At 45.9% G+C, this 22667-nt stretch overlaps 1 protein-coding gene across 2 annotated transcripts in view; it reads right to left on the reverse strand.

Annotated features, from left to right (window-relative positions):
* The window catches only part of CCDC83 (coiled-coil domain containing 83), a 112862-nt gene that overhangs the window by 86898 nt on the left and 3297 nt on the right, over positions 1 to 22667 (reverse strand). For both annotated transcript variants that reach the window (XM_085620554.1, XM_085620555.1), the window contains exon 2: positions 20367 to 20478. In XM_085620554.1, the coding sequence (XP_085476680.1) occupies positions 20367 to 20467 (101 nt within the window). In that variant the 5' untranslated portion in view covers positions 20468 to 20478. The remainder of the gene's footprint in view (positions 1 to 20366; positions 20479 to 22667) is intronic.

Below are 22667 nucleotides of genomic sequence, written 5' to 3' on the forward strand. Positions count from 1 at the left end.
ACTGCACTCAACATATACATGCACCCACACATGTTAAAGGCCACATTTTAGACCAAGTCTGGACCACCTCTCTTGCCATCTCTGCTCCCCTCATCGCCCCTTGTCTCTGGTCTGACCATCACCTCATCACTTTCTCCGTATTCCTGTCTTCCCCTATCACCGCTGCCCACCAATCCAATTTCCTGGCGCGCAATTGGAATAAAGCCGACCTTAACAAACTTACGGCTCTCCTGAGTTCTTCACCCCCACTCATGACTGGACCCAACATCTCTATCGACCTTCAGTCCAAAACCCTCACACACTGGCTTACCGCCGCGGCCGACTCTGTGGCACCACTAAAACCGGTTAAGACAAGGCGCAGGCACGATGCTCAAAAGTGGTTTACCGCTGAGCTCCGCTCACACAAACTTACTCTCCGCCAGGCAGAGAGACGCTGGCGCCGGGATTACTCCCCCGAATCGAAAATTATCTTCTCGTCTCGGCTGAAGGAGTACAAGAACGCTATTACTGTGGCTAAATCATGCTACTTCTCAGGCAAAATTTTAAACTCATCCAATAAATCTAAAGATATTTTTTCTATAGTGGATGAATTATCCAACCCGGAAAGAGTCATCTTAGCCCCTCTCCCTTCTCAATCCTTGTGCGACTCTCTTAATCAATTCTTTGTGGAGAAAATCACCAAAATTAAAACTAGCATTTCCACCTCCCCACCTGCCCCTACATCCTTTTGTGTCCCCAGTTATTCTCCCACACACACCTTTACTCACTTCCCTCCTATTTCCAAGGATAACTTTCTCTCACTCCTACACAACGTCTCTTCTGGCTCTCCCAGCGATTGTTGCCTCCCCTCGGTCCTTCGAGAAGTTTTTACCGCCTGTCCTGACCCCCCCCTTGCCCTCTTGAACAACTCTCTAGCCATAGGGGAGGTTCCGGGACCCTTCAAACAGGCCGAGGTGGTTGCCATCCTCAAAAAACCTTCGGCAGACCCTTCCATCATGAGCAACTTTCGCCCTATCTCTCTTCTTCCCTATCTTAGCAAAGTTCTAGAGTCGCACGTCACTCACGCTCTCAGCTCCTTTGTGGAAGAATCTGGTGTACTGGACCCCCAGCAGGCTGGATTCAGACCTGCGCACTCAACAGAAGCCGTCATCCTTTCTGTTATGGAGGAACTGCGCAGGGGCGCGGACGTGAACATCTGCCAGGCCTTGGTCCTCCTGGACTTGTCGGCCGCCTTTGACACGGTCGACCATCAAATTTTGGTCGATCGTGTCAGGGAGGCTGGCATCCAGGGCACCGCTCTGGCCTGGGTCCGATCCTTTCTGACCCAACGCCATCAAGCTGTCAGACTATCCCAGTTTACTGCCTCCCAGGTCAAACTGTCCTGTGGTGTCCCACAAGGCTCTTCCCTCTCCCCCCTCCTTTTTAATTTGTATCTTTCCCCACTTATCCGCGCCCTCCGTCAGTTCAATGTCACAGCATTCAATTATGCTGATGACATACAACTAATTTTCAACATCAACTCCTCTGCTGACTCTATTGCCACCTTTCAAAATACCCTGTGCTTTATCAGCAACTGGATGAGCTCAAACCATCTGAAGCTCAACCCCGACAAGACCGAACTCGTTCTTGTCGGGGGTCCCCTCAACCCTTGGGATTCTTCTTTTTGGCCTCTCAGCCTTGGCAGTCCACCTAGCCCCGCCAACTGTGTTAAAAGTCTGGGAGTCGTCATCAGTAGTAATCTCTCCATGACGCCCCAGATTAGCGCGGTAGTCTCCTCCAGCCATTTCCAATTAAGGAAAATTAAGAAAATCTCCCGGCTACTTACTTCCGAGGCTCTTACCTTGGCCCTGATGGCGCTTGTAATATCGAGGTTAGACTACGCCAACGCGCTCTATGTAGGCATCCCAGCCTACCAACTCAGGCGGCTTCAGCTGATCCAGAATCAGGCTGCCCGCCTGATCCACTGCCTCCCTAGAGATCATCATGTCCGTCCCCTCCTAAAGAGCCTTCATTGGCTCCCTGTAGCCGCCCGCTGTAAGTTCAAGCTGGGTTGTATCATTTACAAATCTCTAGCCGGCCAGGGCCCCCTCTTTATTTCTTCCCTTCTTCAATCCTACGTCCCTTCCCGCACTCTCCGGTCTTCCCAAATGGTCTTGCTTTCCATCCCTAGATATAAGAGGAAGAAACACGGCGGGCTCAAGTTCTCCTTCCTGGCTCCCACTTTTTGGAACTCCCTCCCCTTGTCCCTGAGATTGACCACTTCGTACCCCAGCTTCAGATCTGTCCTTAAAACTTTTCTTTTCACAGAATCTTATCAATAAACGGCCTTTGCGCTATCTTCTGCTCTCTTTACTTTGGCGCCAAGAAACCTAATGGTGTTAGTTGCGCCCCTATAAATTTATTTAACATAACATAACATATGACAGCTTCGACACCAAAGACCCCGCCACAATGCCTATCACCATCATTCTACACAACCACGCTGCACCCCAACAGATCCTGCGCAACTGTGCCTACAAAGCAATTCCTAGTGGAAATCTACAAACCTCATGCCTATCAAGATAGCCCACAACAATGAAAAAACATATTATCAAAACCAGTCAGACTACTACCTGAAAAGCATAAAGGGAGGACACTTCACATCAAGAGGAAACGCATACCACTACTACAAATCAATAAAATAAGATTTTTTTAAACAATAATTGTCATAAAAGCAATAAAAACATGTACAATATATACAATTATAAGAGAACAGTTCATAAAAATATATGTAAAAATAAATCAAGAAGTAAACTAGTATGAGGGTCGAGGCATTGCAATATACAGAATTATAGTACTTCTAGCGCCTCCATAATAGTTCATAAAATTACAGATTTGAGCAAGAATACATGGGAAAAGCTAAAAACATATTTAAAAGCTTAGATGTTACTTAAAGAATGAAGTCAAAGAGACATATCGGACTTTAAAACATAATTCCTTCTTTAAATTTATACTAAAGTTCATTTGTTACTCTGTATTAGTAAGGATTCAGGCTGTAATAGCCCAAGACCAGCCCAGAAATGTAGCCAATGCTAAGGCGTGGGTTGGTTTGGGGTCCGAGCTAAGGGGCACATGCATCAAAGTTTCATTCTGTGATTATCAAATTGCGATTTTATAGAAATTGCTATTTGGTAATCGCAAAATGCAATGCAACAAAACAGAGAGCAAATAGCAATTCTCTAATTGCGATTTCTTCAGAATCGCAAATGCAATTAGGGAATAGCTATTTCCTAGGGAATAGCTATTTCCTATGGGCCTCAAGGCCCATAGGTGAGAATGGTCTTGCATTGCCTAAATTGTGATTACCTAATTGGTAATCTCAAATTAGGTAATGCAAAGGCAAGGGTGCCCGGGTGCCTAAGTCCCCACTGAGGCACCCCAAAAAAAGGGTGCACATGTAAGACACATACATGCCCTATGGGCATGTGTGTGCCACATGGCACTTCGAAAAATGCAGTTTTGTGCATTTTTCAAAGTATGCACATGGTTAACATCAACTTGAAGTTGATTTTAATTAGCCTTTCCTAAATGCACCATTCGCATTTAAAAAAGGCTTCTTGCATGTGCATTAGGGAATCCCAATTTGTGATTCCCAATTTGTATTTAGAATCTAGGGAATCTCCAAGAATTGAGATTATCTAAATTGCAAATTTAAAAAACATTCATGCATTGGAAACGGCCATTTTGCGATCACAAACAGCCGATTTTTGCAAATCACACTTTTTTGCAATCGCAAAATTGCTTGATGCATGTGCCCCTAAGAGTCTTAAGAATGGTATGCCAGGTTCCAGCTGTGTACAGTTTTATTAATTTCTGTTGTTGGGCAGCATATCCTGGGCAGACAAAAAAAATGTGAGCAATGGATTCTGGGAAACTCTTCCACTTAGGGCACTGAGCAGCGCCATTTGAGTCCTGTTGGACTTGGCCATTTTTGCAGGGTCATTCCTAAACTTTTTGCCTTTTTTTACTAGTCTTTTTTAGGTCTCGCCTGGCGATAGCAGCGCATGCGTTGCGCTTGCCAAGCGAGGGCCTTTTGCAATCGATTCTTTGAAATTCGTACATGCACGCGTAGGGATGGACAAAGATGGCTGCTCTCGCCATTTATCCAAACCTAACAGCATGCGCGTGTATGTACGGACAGTGGACAGTCCGACGCCATCTTGTGCCAATAGACTTTTCTTATCTGCTTGTTTATTTAAGAAGCAGATAAGAAAAGTCTTCATGACGGCTGTGAAGCAGACGAGCCGCGGCGTACAGGCATTCCGAGGGCGCCTGTTCCCAGCACTTCCCCCTCCTCTCCCACTTGCAGTATAGTGAGACAAATGGGTTTGCTTTTCTTGTGGCCCAAACAATTGTCGGCTTTGCACCAAGCGTTTTAAAGAAGGCACAGAATATTTTATGGACACAGGCCTGATTCCCCCCCATGGCATTGATATCCGTGCTTATGTCTGTTTATTTTATTTACCGATACGTAAAGCTGACATATCACCAGGAGGCCGCCTCGCAGCGCTAGTTACTCCCTGTCCCCTGCCAGAGAAGCAGTTCTGCGGGAAAGGGGGGTCACCTTTCGTTGGAGCTAGGTTGGTTCCAAGAGAAGGGGGCTTGCCCCCAATGTCATGCCCGCTTATGTCTCCCCCCCAGTAGGTGCGGCTGCTTGTGAAGCAGAGCTCATTTATCGTCATTGGCCGATATCTGTGACTGTGTCTGTTGCCGTCATAATGGCTCGGGTTTATCATGGTCTTGATTACTTAATGAGAATCCCCGCGCATGGCGGATGTGCCAGGAAGCAGCGGTGCGGCCTGTCTATGCCGGGGTGGCTGTTTGCAGATGTCTAGGCCCAGGGGTCCCAGCAGGGAGTCTCTGTGGGCTGCAGGAGATCACAACTGGTATATGCTGTGCACCCAACTGTTTACTGAGAGGAAACAGGCAATCAGTGTCAGGGAACAAAGAGGGGGGCGGCGGTGGAAGATGTTAATTACCCAGAGAAAGACTGCGAGAGGCAGCGCGAGGCCCGGATGCAGTCTAGCACCATCGCACACAGCACCAGGCGGGATCGAGGTGTAACACACCTAAAGTTAACGCATAAAGGTACTCCGTGCCCCATCCTCTCTACACTGCAGCATCGGTCAGCGAGTGCCTTGAGCCTTTTCGGTGCCCTGAAGGTGCCCGCTCGTCCATTTTTGAGCGGCAGCGGTTCCACGCCTTTCACAAAGTGCCACTTAGAGCTGCTGTTCCGGTTCACCTCAGATTAGAAATGAGGTCTGTCTTTATTTCCGGCCTTTCTCTGGATACAAGACAACATCTCCGGCACGCGGGCTCATGGGCGCCTCCAAGCGACAACCAGGAGTAAGGTGCTGCCTGCAAGGTCACCGCCCACTTCCTGCCAACATGAAATAACCTCCTGTGCCGAGGAAGCGCTGTGGACAAGCCTGGACAACAGGCATGCTGCTGATTGACCGGGCGTGTCGGCTTGGTGAGGCCGTGGGAGCTCGCCAGGCAGTGAAAGCGAGCGCTGCAGTGCCCACGCCCTTCTCTTCCACGGGGTGCACTGATGAGGGTGCGAACGGGGGTTACCATTCTCTGTCATACGTCTTGCCCGCTTAGTTTGTTTACTGTGCTATCTTTATAGTGCTGATCTGCTACTAGTGCAGTGTCTACGCGCTAGGGACGGTCTTCAGTTTGGTTGCCGTACTATTGTGAGGTCTGTAATTGTGAACTTTTGGCGTGGCATGAGTGTATTGTGTTTATGTTGGTGGTGTGTGCACAGGTGTTAGTGAAGTGCCTTGTATTTAGCAGCATTATATACATTGGTTTTGGCGCGGCAGGAGTGTGGTGTTAATATATACAGTTGTGTGCCTGATTCATGTGTAAGGCTAGAACCAGAAAGGTACGAAGTTCCTATGTGTACTCTAGGAAGTGAGCAGGTGGGGAATACCTCCTGTGGGAACTAGGACCCTCACACACCCAGCTAGCTAGGTGTCCTGCTTCAACATATGGGTCTGCTCCTCGTCGAGCCGGCGCTTCAATGCTAGACGGGCACCCATAGAGGGGCTCTTTATCGGAGATCTTTTGTTCCTCGCCGTATCGGTGCTGTGGGTGTGAGGGGCCTAGGCATGTGTAGATGTAGGATGTGAATGTAAAATAGGTAATGGGAAGCTCTGTGATGAGTTTTATTCTATATGGGTCCCAACCTAATTAAAAGGAAACAAGGGGGGGGCTACTATTTTTTTATAATGTGACAAAAATCTCGCTCAACCCCCAAATGGTCTTATGTGTAAGGCTGCCACCTGATGCCAAGTGGTCAGCACGCCCTGTTTCCACCCTGACCTTTCATTTGATAACCTATTGTGATCTTGGAGTTGAAGTTTTGGTTCCTTTCCATTGAAAGAACCAGTTACACCATTAGTTCAAGTACCGATGTTTTGCCACAGATAAGCCCAGGCCTGCAAAGATGGCGGCCAGAGGGAGGGGCATCTAGAGCAGGCGTGGCCTCATGGGTCGGTTGTTAGGTGGGGCACGATAACCACAAACCGACCTGCAGGTTCCTGGCTGAATAGATTGAATATATTGGTGGCTGTGGACTGGTAATGCATAGCAAAGACGCAGGCCCGGGGGTCTTGCAGCGGGTAGATAGGGCCACGTTTCATTCCCATGTTAGTGCTAAATTGTGTAATCTAGGGTAACGTCGGCAATAAGACTCGGCTCTGCAGGACACGAGTGGGGGAGTGAATGCTCTTTGAACAAGCATTGAAAATCCAATAGGTCTCGCCTTTGATTAAGTTAAAGCCATTTGCTTTGCTAATGGCATTGTATAGCAAAGCAAATGGCTTTAACTTAATCAAAGGTGAGACCTATTGCATTTTCAATGCTTTTTCTGACATGGTGTTGGTGGCTTTAGGACCCTGGGCACTTTAGCACTGCTGTCCAGTGTAAAGTGCGTGTGCTCTCTGTGATAAATATGGTAAGATTGGTCTACACCTGTTTGGCCTATTTAATTTACCTGTCAGTCGCTTGTAAAGTGGTATCTCATATACCTAGGGCTCGTGAATTAAATGCTACACTGGTGGGCTTGCAGCGCTGATTGCGCCACCCTCCAAAGTAGCCTTTCAAACCTATCCCAGGCCTCTGCCATTGCAGGGCCTGTGCGGGCAGTGTTACTGCCGCTGTGACGCGGCACCTAAAGTGTGTACCATGTCTTTGTCCCCCTTTTTACTGCATGTCATTCACCCCTAAGGTAGGCCCTAGCTAGCCCTATGGGCAGGGTGCATTGTAGATAAAAGATAGGACATGTACCTTAAGTGTGTGACATGTCCTGGTAGTGACAAACAGCCATTTTGGTTTCTCACAACTGTGGGGCTGCCCTCCCATAGGAATGCATTGGGGATTCCCTGATAAGTGTTTCAGTGGTAATCCCTGATATGACAGTTGCAGCGTGGTCAAGTTTGGCATATTTGGAACAGTGATAATAAATGCTGCGCAATGGTGTGCGCAGATTTATTATAACTATTTTAGAAATGCCACTTTTAGAAGTTGTGCTATGTGTCCGCCTGTCTGATGTGAATTGCATGTCTGGCTTTTGAGTGACAGGGGCGGGTGAGGTGTGTGTGGCTCCAGGAGGGGCAGGGTTAGTCAGCAGTAGGCTGAATGGGACATCTGCATTTGGAGTAGTGGGAGGAGTAGTCCCTGGTCCCTGAATAGGCCTGAGCCTAGCCTGTACAATGCTGGCTCCGCCCGCCTGTGGTGTGTCTGATGACGAGCCCCCACCTGACAAAGGGGAAGAGGAGTCTTGTAAACAAAGTGCTCCAATTCCCCCCTGAACCAGTTGCATCTGGTTCCCTCAAAGCCCTGTACTTCAGACAAAGGAAATGGTGATATAAATATAGGGGCTGTGACCCGATGAAAGTTGTGCTTTTCCTGTGCTGAGGGGACTTGCTGCAGCTGGGCCCCAGGAGGAACCGCCACCAGGGAGTTCCTCCCTGCTGGAGGGCCCTGTGTGCTGGCCTGCCTGGGCCCAGCGTCGTCCCTGGACTCTGGAGCCCTAGCGCCCTGTGAGCACCATATTTTTATTACAGGAGCCCCAGAGAGGGAGCTCCAGTCCTGCAGAGGGAAGAGAAGCTCGTGGGCTTTGCAGCGCTAAGCTGCGATTGTTTCCGAGGGAATCCCGACGTGGGGATTCCCCCGCAGTGCATGGGAAGCGGGAGCCCACCCCGCTGTTTTTATGCCTCTGGAAGAGCTGGTGCCCACCCCGCGTTTGTGCGTATCTTGAGGCGGGAGCCCACCCCGCCTTTATGCTGTTGTGGGAGCCTACCCCGCTGATTTATGCTTAAAAAACGAGCGGGAGCCCACCACGCATCAGTGCCTTTAGAGTGGGTGCCCACCCCGCATTTGGGGTTTTTAGCGGGAGCCCACCCCGCAATTACCTTTATTTTAACAAGCGGGTGCCCACCCGCACTTTGCCAAGCGAAAACAAGAAATCACCGCTACGGCCTGACCCGGAAGCCAGGCGGCAGTGCCTGGTTGGGGGCATGGCCAGCTGGCAGGGAAGAGGACGTCGGATGTACAGTAGAAGGAGGCGGGCCCCCGTGTGCCGGTAGGAGCCCTGAGCAGAGATGGAGCCTCCAAGACTGCACCGATGAGAGGAGAACGGGAGAAGAGGCCCTAAGAGCAGGTGCGATACCAGCACACTGCCAGTGTCGTCCCCAGCCCAAGCGGAGTCCCGAGAAAGAGCCCAGGCGAGAGGGGCACCCCGAGGCACATTGTCGGTGCCTGAGTGGTCCCGCAGGAGAGCGGGCCACTACAACGGTGAGGGTCATTGTCTTTCAAAGCCCCAGAGGGGGGCTTCCAAGGCACCATGGTGCCCGGGGTCATTTTCCCAACAGCTGCCTCGCCGGACAGTGGGCAGCTGCAACGGTTGGGTAGTCTTGGGTTCCGAGCCCCAGAGTGGGGCTCCCTAAGCAGCACAGTTCCACCAGGGCCAATTGTTTTGAAGAGTCCCAGTGGGGGACTCAAGGCCTGGAGCGCCAGTGCCTGTTTTGTTCTTCAGTTGCGCCACCGTAGCAGGCAACTGCAACGTTGGGGGCCAGTTCGTTGTCAGTAAAGAAGGGTTGAGTTGCACCCCAAGCCCCAGTGTGCACTTTGTGTTTGCTGCCAAGGCAGCCAGGGGGTTATTTGAGAGATCCCCCCTAAAGCCATGACTTTCTGGACAAAGGGCCTTTGAGCCCCAGTGTATGGCCAGATGGCCTGGGGTCATTGTAGATGGTGATTGCAAAATGTTATTTATGTGAGGTATGTGCCCAATGTGATCTATGCGCCCTGATTTATGCCCCTAAATGTGATTTATGCTTAGGAGGCTATTGCATACTGTGTTTATGCTGGTGAGGCCTAGTGCTTAATGTGTTTATGCTAATGAGGTTTGGGCCTAATATGATTTATTGTCTAATGTCATACTATGATATTTTAGGATGGTGTCTAATGCTAATGTGATAATGCTTAGGTCATTATGGGACCAGTAGTTACTGGCTGCGTTTTATATTTACTTACCTGTTCTGATGGTCCTGAAAGTGGCCCAATTGGCCCTGTCCTGTATATAATCCCCTGTGAATATTGCCAGTGCCAGTTGGCACAGTGTAAATGTGTGATGATGTTTCTAATGTGTTTATGATAATACAAAGGCTATTTTTTATATAACCTTGTGTGGAGTTTCTTTTGTGGTGTGCCTAGTGTGTTGCTGCTGTGTGTGTGTGTTGCGCAAACGCTTTACACATTGCCTCTGGGATAAGCCTGACTACTCTTGCCAAGCTACCAAGGGGGTGAGCAGGGGGTTATCTTCAGCGTGTAACTCCCTTGCCCTGACTAGAGTGGTGGTTTCTGCCTGGCTTTGGCGCTTGCCATAGCCAACCAGAAATCCCATTTCTAACAAGTCCCATTTATTAGTGAATGTTTTTAGGGGCAGTGTACCAACCCTGAACTGACAATATAATTTCCTTTCTGAAGGAACTGCAATGTCACTCCAATAGGGTTCTAAAAAACTGTCGCATTTGAAATCTAAAAATGTCCCCGTTAGAGATGAGCTTTGTGTCACTTCAGCCTCACTTTGTCTGACCCGCATCCAGTATTGTTTCTTTATCGTCTGTACAGATGGAATCAGTTCAGCAGTTAGATTTTCCAGAAAGGATTGCAAGCCAATGGCCATTAGTAGTTTTTCACATGTCTAAGCCAATCCATCCGATTAAATGTATGAGCCTCTGGAGACTAGCAACGTGCCATACGCAAATGACAGTATGGGTGTTTTTATGCCAGCCAGGAAGGGAGTGCCAATAGGAGTGCTTGAGAGAAAGTGGAAACATCATTAAGGAACAGAGAAAGCAGGGTGGGAGCCAAACTGCAGCCTTGGCGGACATCTTTGGTTATTGGAAATCTATCAATTAGGTTGCCTTGGCTGCCCCAATGGACCTACGCAAAGTTGTCCTTGTGCAGGATAGTTAATAGGTCTGAGGGCATACCCATGGCTTTTAGCACCGGCCACAGTCTGTTTCGAGGGACCAGGTCGAAGGCAGATTTAAAATCGACAAAGAAAACATAAAGGCTGTCCCATTCATCACCACCGTCCTCCAATATAAGAGGAGGAAGTGGAAAACCTGATCCACTGTACTCATCTTCTTGCAAAATCCAGCTTGGAAGGGTGACAAAATATCATCACTGGTGATCCATTCTTGAACCTTACCCAAGATTAAACGGGCAAAGACTTTTTGGACACAATCAATTAAACTAATTGGCCTTTTATTTTGATGGTAAAGATTTATCACCTTTCTTATCAACTGGGATGACTTCAGCTCCCTTCCAGGATTACGGTATAGAGGCCCCACTCGCAATGGCATTGGACAGGATCAGTATGTACCTGGCCCATTCATCTCTGTCCTGTAAAAAGACATCTGCTGGAATACTGCCAGGGCCAGGCTACTGCACTCAGAGCGTGGAAAACATCAGCTAGCTTGAAAGTGAGGGTCGACAAAGGAGAGGGATTAACTATGCAGGGCGTGCCTGGGTCTTCTTCCATTATGATGGTAGCGGGGTATGAAGAATACAAAACGATGAAATGATCAACCCAAACAGAGGGGGCAATATGATTATGGGGGCTAGGCGCACGGCCATCACTTCCCCATTTAACTATGGCCCAGAATCTAGTAGAATCTTTTGAGGTAGAGGCCAGTTTCAGGTCTAGCCACCTGTGGCAGTTTATATGACTTTGTTGCTAGGCGACTCAAATGAATATTGTTTGATCTAAGTGCCCGACCCAGGTTCCTGCATAATCGCCTACATTCCCCATTAAACCAAGTATTGGCTTTAGATGTTTTTTTCTTTGAGGAGGAATTCTGGGTAACAAATTAAAGTAATTTTTTTTTAAAGAAAGTATTATGCATTTCAACGATTGCTTCATTACCATTTGGACCAGAGCCACCTGCTTTCACTTCTGCTAAACAAACTTGTAAGTCTTTATATATAGCCTCCAGAAGGTCAGGAGAGTCTACCATCTGCGTCCATTTAATTTGCCTCCTGTCATTTGTAGGAAATACTTCCCTAGTAGTGGTCATGGTGTATGGGATTCTATCTGGCTTAGGGCACAAAGATTCCATGCTGAGACACAGTGGTTTAGGGTCACTCTTAATCCCATTAGTTACAATCAAATCCTTCACAAGGGGGCATACTTGTAAATCTATTTAGATGTAATCTATACGACTAGAGTGAGCCAGACTATTATGGGTAAAAGCCCCCCCTCCTTTCTGATATGGATCTACTGTTTACTGCTCTTAGCCCAAAGTTCAGGTAGAGTGCCTTCCTCTGCAAAGCAGCCTTGGTCCATTTTCTTATTGGGGGCAGATCTAACTGAGGGCTGCCCCAAGCCTCATCTTCCCCTTTCACCAAATAAACCCCATCAATATCTAAGGGCTCAAAGGTAGTATTTAGATTCCCTGCTATTATCAGGGGTGAATTGCTGTGGCCTTTTCCCAGATATTCTTCTAGGATCGCAACCGTTTTCGACCTCAGGACACCCTTGATCCCTCTGGCATATATTATAAATATCTACAGGACTCTTTTAATTTGTCACTATGCAAGCTGCCAGAATATCCAAAGAATCACTGGACATGACTTGTACCTTGCAGGCCACGTCTAATCTGATCCAAATGACTAGTCCTCTCGTTGGCCGCCCAGCTAGACCACATGTAGCAGGAATCGAAGAGTTAATGTAGCCAGGCTGAAAAAACGGTTCCAAGCACCAAGTTTCCTGCAACAGGCATATGTTGTAGAGTTCGATAAAGTTATTCCAATCTAGAAGAGCAATTTTAGATTTTAAATCGCACACATTCCAGAAAATTATAGATAACGCATCTACGGCCTGATCAATAGTAGCAGGCAAACAGTGGTCAATTGGTGGAACTGGGAAAAGTCAGTGCAGCCAATGGTGAAGAACCTTCTGGCCAACCACCATCATCAACTCGTGTCAGGTCAACAGGTAAGGTGCTTTGGGCTTCTGGAGAATCATCCGAAAAACAGCGCTTTTGATTTTCCAGTCAATCAACATCCAGAATAGGAGATTCTCTGGAGAGGTGGGGAATAGGAGTACCCCTTCACTGTAGTGATACTCAGGGCGCCTATATTTAAAACTGATGTTAGTGCTAAACAGGGAAGATGTCCGCACATCGAATGCCACTAAATTGTCAACTAGCTCTCTATTTAGGACAGTTAGCTCAACATAGTCAAAGTAAGTACCAGGTTGAGTACAACTTGGGACTCCTAGGATGTCCTCCCTTATTAGTGATCGGCGCCCTCTCACCTGACGGATCCAATGTATAGTTTTATTTATTAATGTATCTTCTCCTTCCTTATGGTTGAAATTATTGAGTTTTGGAATGTTTGTCAGAAATATTGAGTGGTTGCAGTTAGAGTGTAACATGTCCTGGTGAGAATTAACAATTTCTGCCGGTGTTATGGTGAGCTTTCGTAGTTTGAGCTTCTCTTTAAGATATAACGAAGGATGGCTAAGTCTACTGGTTCTCATTAGCCAATCTCTGTTAGCAAGTTCACGCCCTTCCTTCTCTCCTGAAGGCACCTACAGTTTGTTCATAGGGTTTGGTTCTTTAATCTGCGGCATCTTTCACACTTTAGAAGCCTTAGAATCCTCCCTCAAGGGCTGCTTATCTTGAGGGTGTGTGGAATCATTACCCTTGTTGGCAATATTGATGTTTCTCATATTTTGCTGTTTGAACAGTGTGAGCAGGTGTAGAAAAAGACGAGTTGGAGCATGGAAAAGTTAACGTGTAGCTCCCCAAGCCAGCATTTAAATTAACACTGGGGCCAGGCTAGTAATTAGGCAATCACAATTGTTATGTGGAATGTGTGTATCTGAAAAGTCCTTATGTAGATTGTCCGGCCAAGAGAGTAGGCCCAGCACAGCCTCTTCCAGTCTCTGATGAGCGCGGACGGGCCCGCCCTTGACCTGGGCTTTGCCCGGGTGCTTCCCGCACATGTCCCATACAGTGGGACTGTCACACGCTTAAATAGAGTTTAGTGGCCGCAGGTGTTGTTGCAGGAGGGGATTCTGGTACTTAGGAGTCCCTAGCCGCTGCAGAATGTGGCGGCTCTCCCCTTCGCAATGTCAGCACTAATGGCGATGTCTCCTCGCGATGGCAACAGTGACAACCAGGTTTAACCCCCGACACAGGGCCAAGTAGAGTGATGAAGGGTCCAGTGCAAAATGAAATCCACCAGGGACATTGATATAACTCTTTGCAGCATTCCTAGCTGGCACTTGTTCCAACCCTTATCACATAATCCATATCGAACATTAATTAACCTAAAGCAACCATTCTACAAATGGTACATTCAATCTTTGTAAGTTATCAAAATCATCACTTCTGACACTACCAACCTCATCTTTGACACTGTAAATTTCTCCCTCCGGATTTGTACTTAGTATCTCAGCAGATAACTCAAATCTCAGGAAAACAGATCTTTCCGAAGAGGCACCCTTCAATTATTGCCCCATCATGAAATTTTCCATCAAGATGAAGATCTTTGAGAGAGAAGTAACTATCAAACTTTATGTGCACTTTGAACACCTCTAGCTGCACAAGGCCTACCAATATGACTTTCACCCTTGCTTTCTCCTACAGAACATCTAATTGACTATGCCATAATAAAAAACGACAGCAGAAAATCTCTGCCTTCTGGTACTTTTTGCCTTGTGAGTGAACTTTGACTCTGTAGCCCATCAACCATCATAGTGACCCTCTCTTTCCACAAGCACATCACATTGAGAAAAAATCCAGATGAGGCTGCAGACGATGTCAGAACAGGCATACCCCTTATCTGAAAAGTTTAGTTGGAGCCCACACAAAAGAAGAAAACGTAGAACTAACAAGGAGTGGTAAATGCGATAAGTTTCGCCTATGTGATTAATAATACGTTATTTTTTGTTGTAAGTTTTAGCTTGGTGAGTAGTTGTGCAATATAAGTTACTGAAACTGTGTAAAAGTGTTAGGACTTGTTTATTGAGAAAGGCAATATATATTGTGCAGTAGCTGGTGGTAATAGTTGAAGGATGAAGGATTTAACTAAAAAGAAAGGCAGCCCACAACGTTCTGGAAAAAAAATGTGAGAAACATGTTTTAGTACGGTTGTGATATCAACCAAAGGGCATCGTAGAAACTACGAGAAGACAAGGTAAAAGGTGTTGGAGAAAAAAAATTATACAGCTTACAAGCATGCTCGAAATGCGTGCTGACATGAGAAGAGTAACTTAAAAGTGTCTGACAAACCAAAAATTGCAATGGAAAACCACGCAAATCATATGCAGTCCTATAAATTATGAATTGTCTTTGAGTAAAAGTTTTGACAAGATATAGCAGTGTGGAAGATGATGAGAAGGCAAAATCTTTTTCCCACAGTACTTGGTTGTTTGCGCTGACAGAGGAATAAGGAATTAATTTAATGGCTCATGTTGTATGTTGAATATTAATCGTTGTTTACTACGCTTTATCAGTCGTACCAAGCTCCGGGCTCGCACTAACACTCTTAGGTGGCCTTAATGTAACACTGGAGTAGCTCAACATTGTGTTGCTCTCTGAGCTTAGTTCAGTCCCAGTTGGGTGGGGGAGGGGCGGTGCCTGTGCGAGGGACCAGTCAGCTGCTTTTTTCCCTGGAAAGCAAGCGTCTGTTGTCGAAAGCTGTAGGGGAGTCACTTTTCCACATTACAAGGGTTATCTATCGGTGACTTCGCGTCATTGCAGCCAAAGACACCACTACCCGAGGACAGCTGTCGGTAATTCCGCACCATTACAGTTGGATTTTAGAGCTTTGTGAGGATGCCTGTTGGCATTGTAGCACCACTGCAGCCTGGCTTTAGAAAGGGACACATGACCCAGGCACTGCAATAGTGGGACATAAGCTCTATACCATGAGATTCTGTGCCTCTCCTCTGCCTAGCATCACCAAACAGAGCCTGACGCAGAGTCTCTCCTCTGACAAAATATGCATTACTGTATCACCTGCTCCTCAGTAACACATTCCAGACTGCCTCACATAGATGTGAAAGACAAGCGTTCTGGTTCACTTGAAACCGGGATGAGCCTCCACAAATGAAAGGATGATGGATGTCTCTCTGGTGGTGCCGCTGCATGCAAAACCCGAGGGCGGGTCTCAGGGCTGAAAGCAGAGCTTGGAGATTGATGCGTTACAAGCCTCATGGAAGAAATGGAAGTTACAGTGCGGGGCGAAACAGAAAGAAGAGAAGTGAAAGACACCGGATCTGACAGTGAATGAAAACTGATAAAAAGAACACACGAAGAACAACAGGAAATGGCATGCTATAACCAATAGAAATGAAGGAAAAGTAAGTGGCAAACCCACCATCCAATGAAAAACAAGGGCAGGATATAAGCCCCTTTTAAGATTTATATTAACAATAGATTTCAGAAGCACAACGCAACCGCTGTGCAGGCGAAACCTAAAAATCCCCAAGTGGCTGTGCTTGAGTTTCAGATTAAGTTGACACCTTGTTCTGGTCAGTTGTATTTTTTTCGTATTTGCTGAGGCTTGGACAGGCTCAGTGTATGCTGATAATGGGTTGAAGCTGAAAGGGCTCTGCAGCCTTCACTTGTGGCTGCAGAAGATTAAGCTGCTTGATATTTGTGGACTTGTATTTTCTTTGAACAAGACAAGGCACGCCTGTTAAAGGAGCTTCCTACCGTCCTAGATGAGTGAAGGTGTGTTATCCCAACGCTTTGCAAAACATGGTCAAATTTACTTGCCAGTAAACTACCTAAATTAAAATAAAGAAAGCCCTGGGACTGATATCAAGTAGTCAACCTGCTTAGGTACAACTTTGGAGTGAAGACTACAGACTGGGCAAGCAGGCCCAAAGCGTCTCCAAACCCAGCTTAACATACGGGGTCAGAGCACACAGTTCTTGTATAAATATGGCTTGCCTTTATAAAGGCCACTCATTCATGAGGAAGGTACATATTACACATATGAGATTCAGTCTGCAGGCAGACAGGGCACATCATAATCAGACAGGGACTGCACAGGCAGTCAGTCAGGTAGATGGTGGACCTAGTCCGGATAGCAAGTCTAGAGCCTAACTGAGCATCCCCAAGGCCTTTACAAGGAGTTGTTTGCTTAGCCTTGCTATATACAGAGATGCATTCTGATCTAGTCATCAAGTTTGTAAGCCTAAACTGTATCAATCGTGAACTTCAATCGTGAACTTTCTTTAAGTGCATCCCTATCCTGAGAGTTGGTTTCAGGCAGATCAAATTTCCCACTTTACATTCCTTAATATCCAAGATGGCAGACATCTCTGTTTGGAAGCAAGAGCTCTTTCTTTCATTTTAGATACCAGCATGACGTAAAGGTGTACAATTATAAATGCAATTCATTGCATGCATACTAATAAGAGGATAACTTTATAAAGAAGAGTATCAAATGGAAACAATCTGGGATGCTGTGACAGAGCAGCAGTCAAATAACAAAGGCCTCTCCAAAATGAATTTACAACAGCAGTAGCAGGTGGCGGGAACTGATAAAGCTGGAGTGTGGCCTATGCTCACACGGAAACAACATGAAGAGCTGGTAGAATGCAGCCTGCTACCACATCAGGCTCTACACACAAAAGCAACACTAAAGTAATAATAACATAAAAACCAAAACACTGTCCGTAAAGGGAACTACCTTGTGTGAAGTTGTGTCCCGTTTGAAAACGTGAAATGCAGCACTGAAAGTGAAGTTAGTCAGTGGCTAAATTAGGCTAACCCATTGCTTCATGATATATGTTGTAGTTGGCTGAAGCAAAATGTGAATGATACAAAAACAGACCAATGAATGATGAGAGCTGGCTGAAAGCCTGTTTAAGAAAATATATTACACATATAATTTTAGTAAAATATAAAGGTCTTGACTAACGCCAGACCTAAAAAAAACTTCCTTTTTTTTTTTTTTTTTTTTTTAATTTGAGTTGACAGATGTTATACACAGAAAATCGGCAAAACAGTGAACTTAGTTATACATCAAATGCCTGAAAACATAAAGGTACATAAGGTGAAAATGCCTGAAAACATGAAGGTACATAAGAGGGAAAAATTACATAAACAGCTGCTAGCAGTTTCTCCAGCTGGTTAATGGAGCCCAAATGGCCCGCCCCTTATCCCTTACTGCGGGACTTTTTAAATCAAATAAGCAAGATTCTATATTATGAATCCCGAGCAACCTCGCCAGCCACATTTGAAAAGTAGGGGGAGAAGAATCCTTCCAGCCTGCAGAAATAATAATGCGAAGAACAGCTATAGAGATAAAAACCAGAGCTTCCGCATTATTACATAAATTCATACTTCTATCTACTCCCATTACCATCAATGTGGGAGAGATTATAATTTTACATTTTAAAAGCCCCTCCAAAAAGATTGAAATTTCTTTCAAAATGATAGACAGTTTTTCACACCGATAAAACATATGTATTAAATCCGCTGGGCTTTTATCACATCTAGGGCAGCTATCCTTCGTCACCAAACCCCACGCCGCAAGTTTTGCCGGCGTAAAATACAGATTAAAAATTGTTTTATAGTGCTGTGCCCTCAGGTTAGATGAACGAAATAATTTCCTATTTAACATTAAAGCAAGATCTAAGTCCACATCAGGATCGCCTATTTTGACTGCAAATGAGGCGTCAACTTTCTCTAGATCGTCCTGTATTCCCTCCAACAGATGGCTATATATGATTTTGATTTTACTACCCCCGTTCCCAAAATAGTCTACCAGAGGAAAACTGGTAGATGATGTAATTCTGGGTCTAAAAGCTGTCGCTGTTTTTACTATTTGACCATACAAGAACCAATGATTAGATGAGATCCCAAATTTTAGCTGGAGTGCTTCAAAGCTTAAGAATTCCTCCCCCACCAGCAGATCCCCTACGAACCTAATACCGTTTTCACTCCACAGAGGATTACTCAGATTCATACCCAAAAACGGAAATAGATTAGAATTCCAGAGAAGGAGATAGGGGTTGTACTTCGGGATTACCAACAACTTTTGGACTGCTTTCCAAGTCCCCCAAATCCCATCCACTACCTTCAGTCCTTCTCTGGAATCCTAAAAAAAACTTCCATAGAGGGTGTGCATGTAATTTTAGCAAAATCAAAAGGTCTTGGCTAACTCCAGACCTAATAAAAACTTCCAAACAGGGCAATCAAGGTTGCCTACCTCCTTGGGACACTTATCTTTCATTAAAGGTGTGATAGTTGTGCAGAAGAGAGACAACATGGTTGATTACACTAAAGTCACTGAATGCCAGAATATTTTACTTAAAGTATCAATCAATCCAGTATGTATAAGGCACGGCAAATCACCAGTGAGGGTCTCAAGGCGCTGGAGTTGATAACTGCTTCGTGGGGATATGTTCAATCGAACAGCCAGGTCTTGAGTCCTTTCCTGAATTGCTGGAGAGATGAGGCGGTCTTGAGGTGCAGGGGAAGGTCGTTCCAAGCTTTGGTCACCAGGTGTGAGAGGAGTGTTCTTCCCTGTTGCTTCGGTGGATCTGAAGGGTGGGGTCTGCGAGGAAGAGGGAGGCAGATCGTAGGTGTCTGGTCAGTTGGGGGAAGGTCATGCGTTTCTTGATGTATGCTGGTCCTTTGTTGTGCAGGACTTTGTATGTGTGGGTCAGCATCTTGAACTGGCATCCCTTCTGAATCAGGAGCCAGTGTAGCTTCTTGAGGTGGGTTGTGATGTAGATCCGTCTGCGGAGGTCGAGGATGAGTCTTGCTGCTAAATTTAGGATTGTCTGTAGTCTCTTCAAGAGGTGTGCAGTGATTCCTACGTAGAGTGTCTTCTCATTCCCCAGCCTGCTGGTGACCAGGGCCTGTTACGGTCCTTTTAGTTGACTGGGAGCCACCAGAAGATCTTGCGAAGCATGCATAGGGTTTGGAGGCAGGCAGATGAGACTGAGTTTACCTGTTTCTTCATAGATAGCTTGTTGTCTAATATGATGCCGAGGTTGCGGGACAGGTCTGTCAGGGTGGCGGATGGGCCGAGTTCAGCAGGCCATCATGCGTCGTTCCATGGCTAGGTGTTGTCCCAAGATGAGGACTTCCGTCTTTTCCATGTTATGCTTGAGACAGTTGTCCTTCATCCAGTTGGAGACGTTCCTCATACATCTGTAGAAATTGGCTCTGGTGGTGGAGGGGTCTTTTGACCATGAGAGGGTGAGCTGGGTGTCGTCGGCGTAGGAGATGATCTTGATTCCGTGCGATCTGACGGTGTTGGCCAGGGGGGTCCTGTAGGCATTGAAGAGGGTGGGGCAGAAGGACAATACTTGGGGGACGCCACAGATGATCTTCTTAGGTTTCGAGGTGAATGGTGGCAGACAGATTCTCTAGGTTCTTCCGGTGAGTTCTTCCAGTGAGAGCTTCTTGCTGCGGTTTGTGCTGGCTTTTATGTCGTCTGCTAGGGCATTCTTTGTTTTTTTCAGGAGGTGGTAGTATTGGTTGGGTGCTGTCTTGAAGGTGCTATGGTCTCCTAACTCTTTGATGGTGCACCACTTCCTTTCTAGTTGCCAGCAGTTACATGTGGTGGTTTTCAGCTCCACAGTTAACCAGCCGGCTCTTCTGGCAAGTCCCTTGGATTTGGCTGGCTTAATGTAAGATAACATGCACAGTACAACGTAGCCAACACAACATAACACCACGAAGTATACACAAATGACCACAAAGCTAAACACAGGCATATATTCTCCAAAGAAGCAAATCTTGTTTTGGAATTTAAAAAAATTGCAAACTTACTGAAATGCAAGTAGTGCTTCAGTAAAGCTCATTTTCTTTTCTTTCGTTCCTTCTTTCTCCTTCTTAGCTTTCTTTCCTTTTTTACCTCCTTTTTTGCCCATTTTTCAATAGTCTGAAAAAATACAAATGTTTAATAACAATATGCTATTAGGTCTACAGAGAATACAAATTCAGGTCAAATTAATGGATTTAACAGGATGGTTAAAAACAGTATGTTTACAAAAGATATTGCAGAACATATCTCGTATTTATTTGTAATATGACAGCGACAGTATAAACAGCTCTGCACAATGGCAGAGGTAAACAAACAAAAGGAAAGTATATAATTGTTTATGGTACCTATTGCAATAAGGAAAGAATCGGAAGACACAATATCTCACACAATGAACTCCAAATGTGGAGAAATATCTGACCACATACCAGATTCACTCCTTAACCTCCAAAAGGAGCAGAAGACACAACTCTTATAAGAGCATCTCATCTGGCACCGCTGAAGATCTCCCTTGCTGCTCTTGCGTCCTGGACTGAAACTGATATTTTGCTGGTGACGAGACCTTTGGTCACACCGCTTTGGTCCTGTCTCGTGGGCATCTTCCTTGGATAAAGAAAGGCTGCACTGAGGTAAAATGGTGCTGGCATCAGGAAGCAATGGATTTATGGGAACTTGAAGCGGGTGGAAGACACTTTCTGAGGCTACCAAATAATGGCAAGCAGCAACCCTCTGTGGAGCAGCTTATGAGCCAACCTTCCTTGGAAGAAGCCTTTGGTGTGAATAACTATTTAAAGGACAAAAACCCCAGGCAGTAACTAACTATTTTAAGGACAAAAACTACTTGAAAGGACAAAAACTACTTGAAAGGTAAGATACTATAGACCACTTTGTGGGTAGAACATGCCACCTTCATCTGCAGTCTGTCCTCAGCAAGCAGTCTGCAGCATTATTCAAACAAGCATTTACAATGCAATGGTCTCGGCATTGGTAAAGTTAGAGCTATTGGCATTGCTCATGTCATTATTTTTGTTTATGTTTTTGTTTTTAAAACATTTAAAGAAACTGCATTGTTATTTACAATGTCAATAGCTTACTCACTCTCAAATGCGAGACCTATTGCATTTGCACCCACACACAGATTAAGCTATTGACATTGTAAATAACAATGCCGTTTTTTTAAATGTTTTAAAAACAAAAACATAAACAAAAATAATGTCATGAGCAATGCCAATAGCTCTAACTTTACCAATGCCGAGACCATTGCATTGTAAATGCTTGTTTTAATTTCCGGGCACGAGAGGGGTGAATGGCCGCAGCGGGGACCGTCTACTCTAATGCATCAGAACAGACATCCCAGTCTGTATCCTAGCAACGGAGGAAGGAAGGGGTGGGAGAAGGAGGAAACCAGCGAGAGCAAGGCGGGGATAGGGGGGAGGGGATATGTAGAAAGAATGAAGGAGAAATGGGGAGAGACGAGGGGCGTAGGAAGAATGGAATAATATAGAGGGGTGTTGTAGGTCTGAGATCTAGATGAGGGAGGGGAAGATGAGATGGTGGCAACCAGAGATGGGGAAAAGGTCACATAGCTGGGGAGGGCTTGGCGAGAAAGAGACAGCTGGTTAAAGAATTGAATGGGTGCACTGGGAGAAAAAAAGCAGGAGAGATGAAGATGGAAGGGGAAAGGAACACGAGAGAGATTGAGTGTGCAGGAGGTGGATAGGGAAGGCGTGATGGAGAAGGACGCCGTAGAACTGAAGCTGTATTTGAGAGAGGGCTGTAGAGCTGGGAAGTGAATAGGGAAGCTGTTTTACACATTTTAGACTTGCCTGCGGAAAATATAGTTCAAACCAAGCAGGCCTGGATGTGCGACCCTCTTTCTGCTCCGGATGTAACCATATTTGGTACTGAGAAATCCACATAAAAAGGAATTCATGGGCTTGCAACAGTCCATGTTGTCCACACTCATTTAAGCATGACCTCAAGCGTACAGAAACACCATACCACGATCACAAGAGTACAGTGGCCAGCTACCAGGATCTTTAGCATACAAAGGCCAAACATTTTCACAAGTGGAAGGAGGCTAAATACCATTGTCTCGAGTGTTTAGAGGCCTAACACCATGAACTTTACCATACAGAGGCCAAATACCATGATCTCAACTACACGGAAACCAAATACCATGAACTCTAGCATACAGAAGCCAAATACCATGATCTCAACTGCTCAGAGACCAAACACCATGAACTCTAGCATACAGAAGCCAAAAAGTGTTATGTGACCAAATACCATGAACTGTAGCATATAGAGGC

Source organism: Triturus cristatus, chromosome 8 (genome assembly GCF_964204655.1).
Source record: "Triturus cristatus chromosome 8, aTriCri1.1, whole genome shotgun sequence".
Taxonomy (NCBI): domain Eukaryota; kingdom Metazoa; phylum Chordata; class Amphibia; order Caudata; family Salamandridae; genus Triturus; species Triturus cristatus.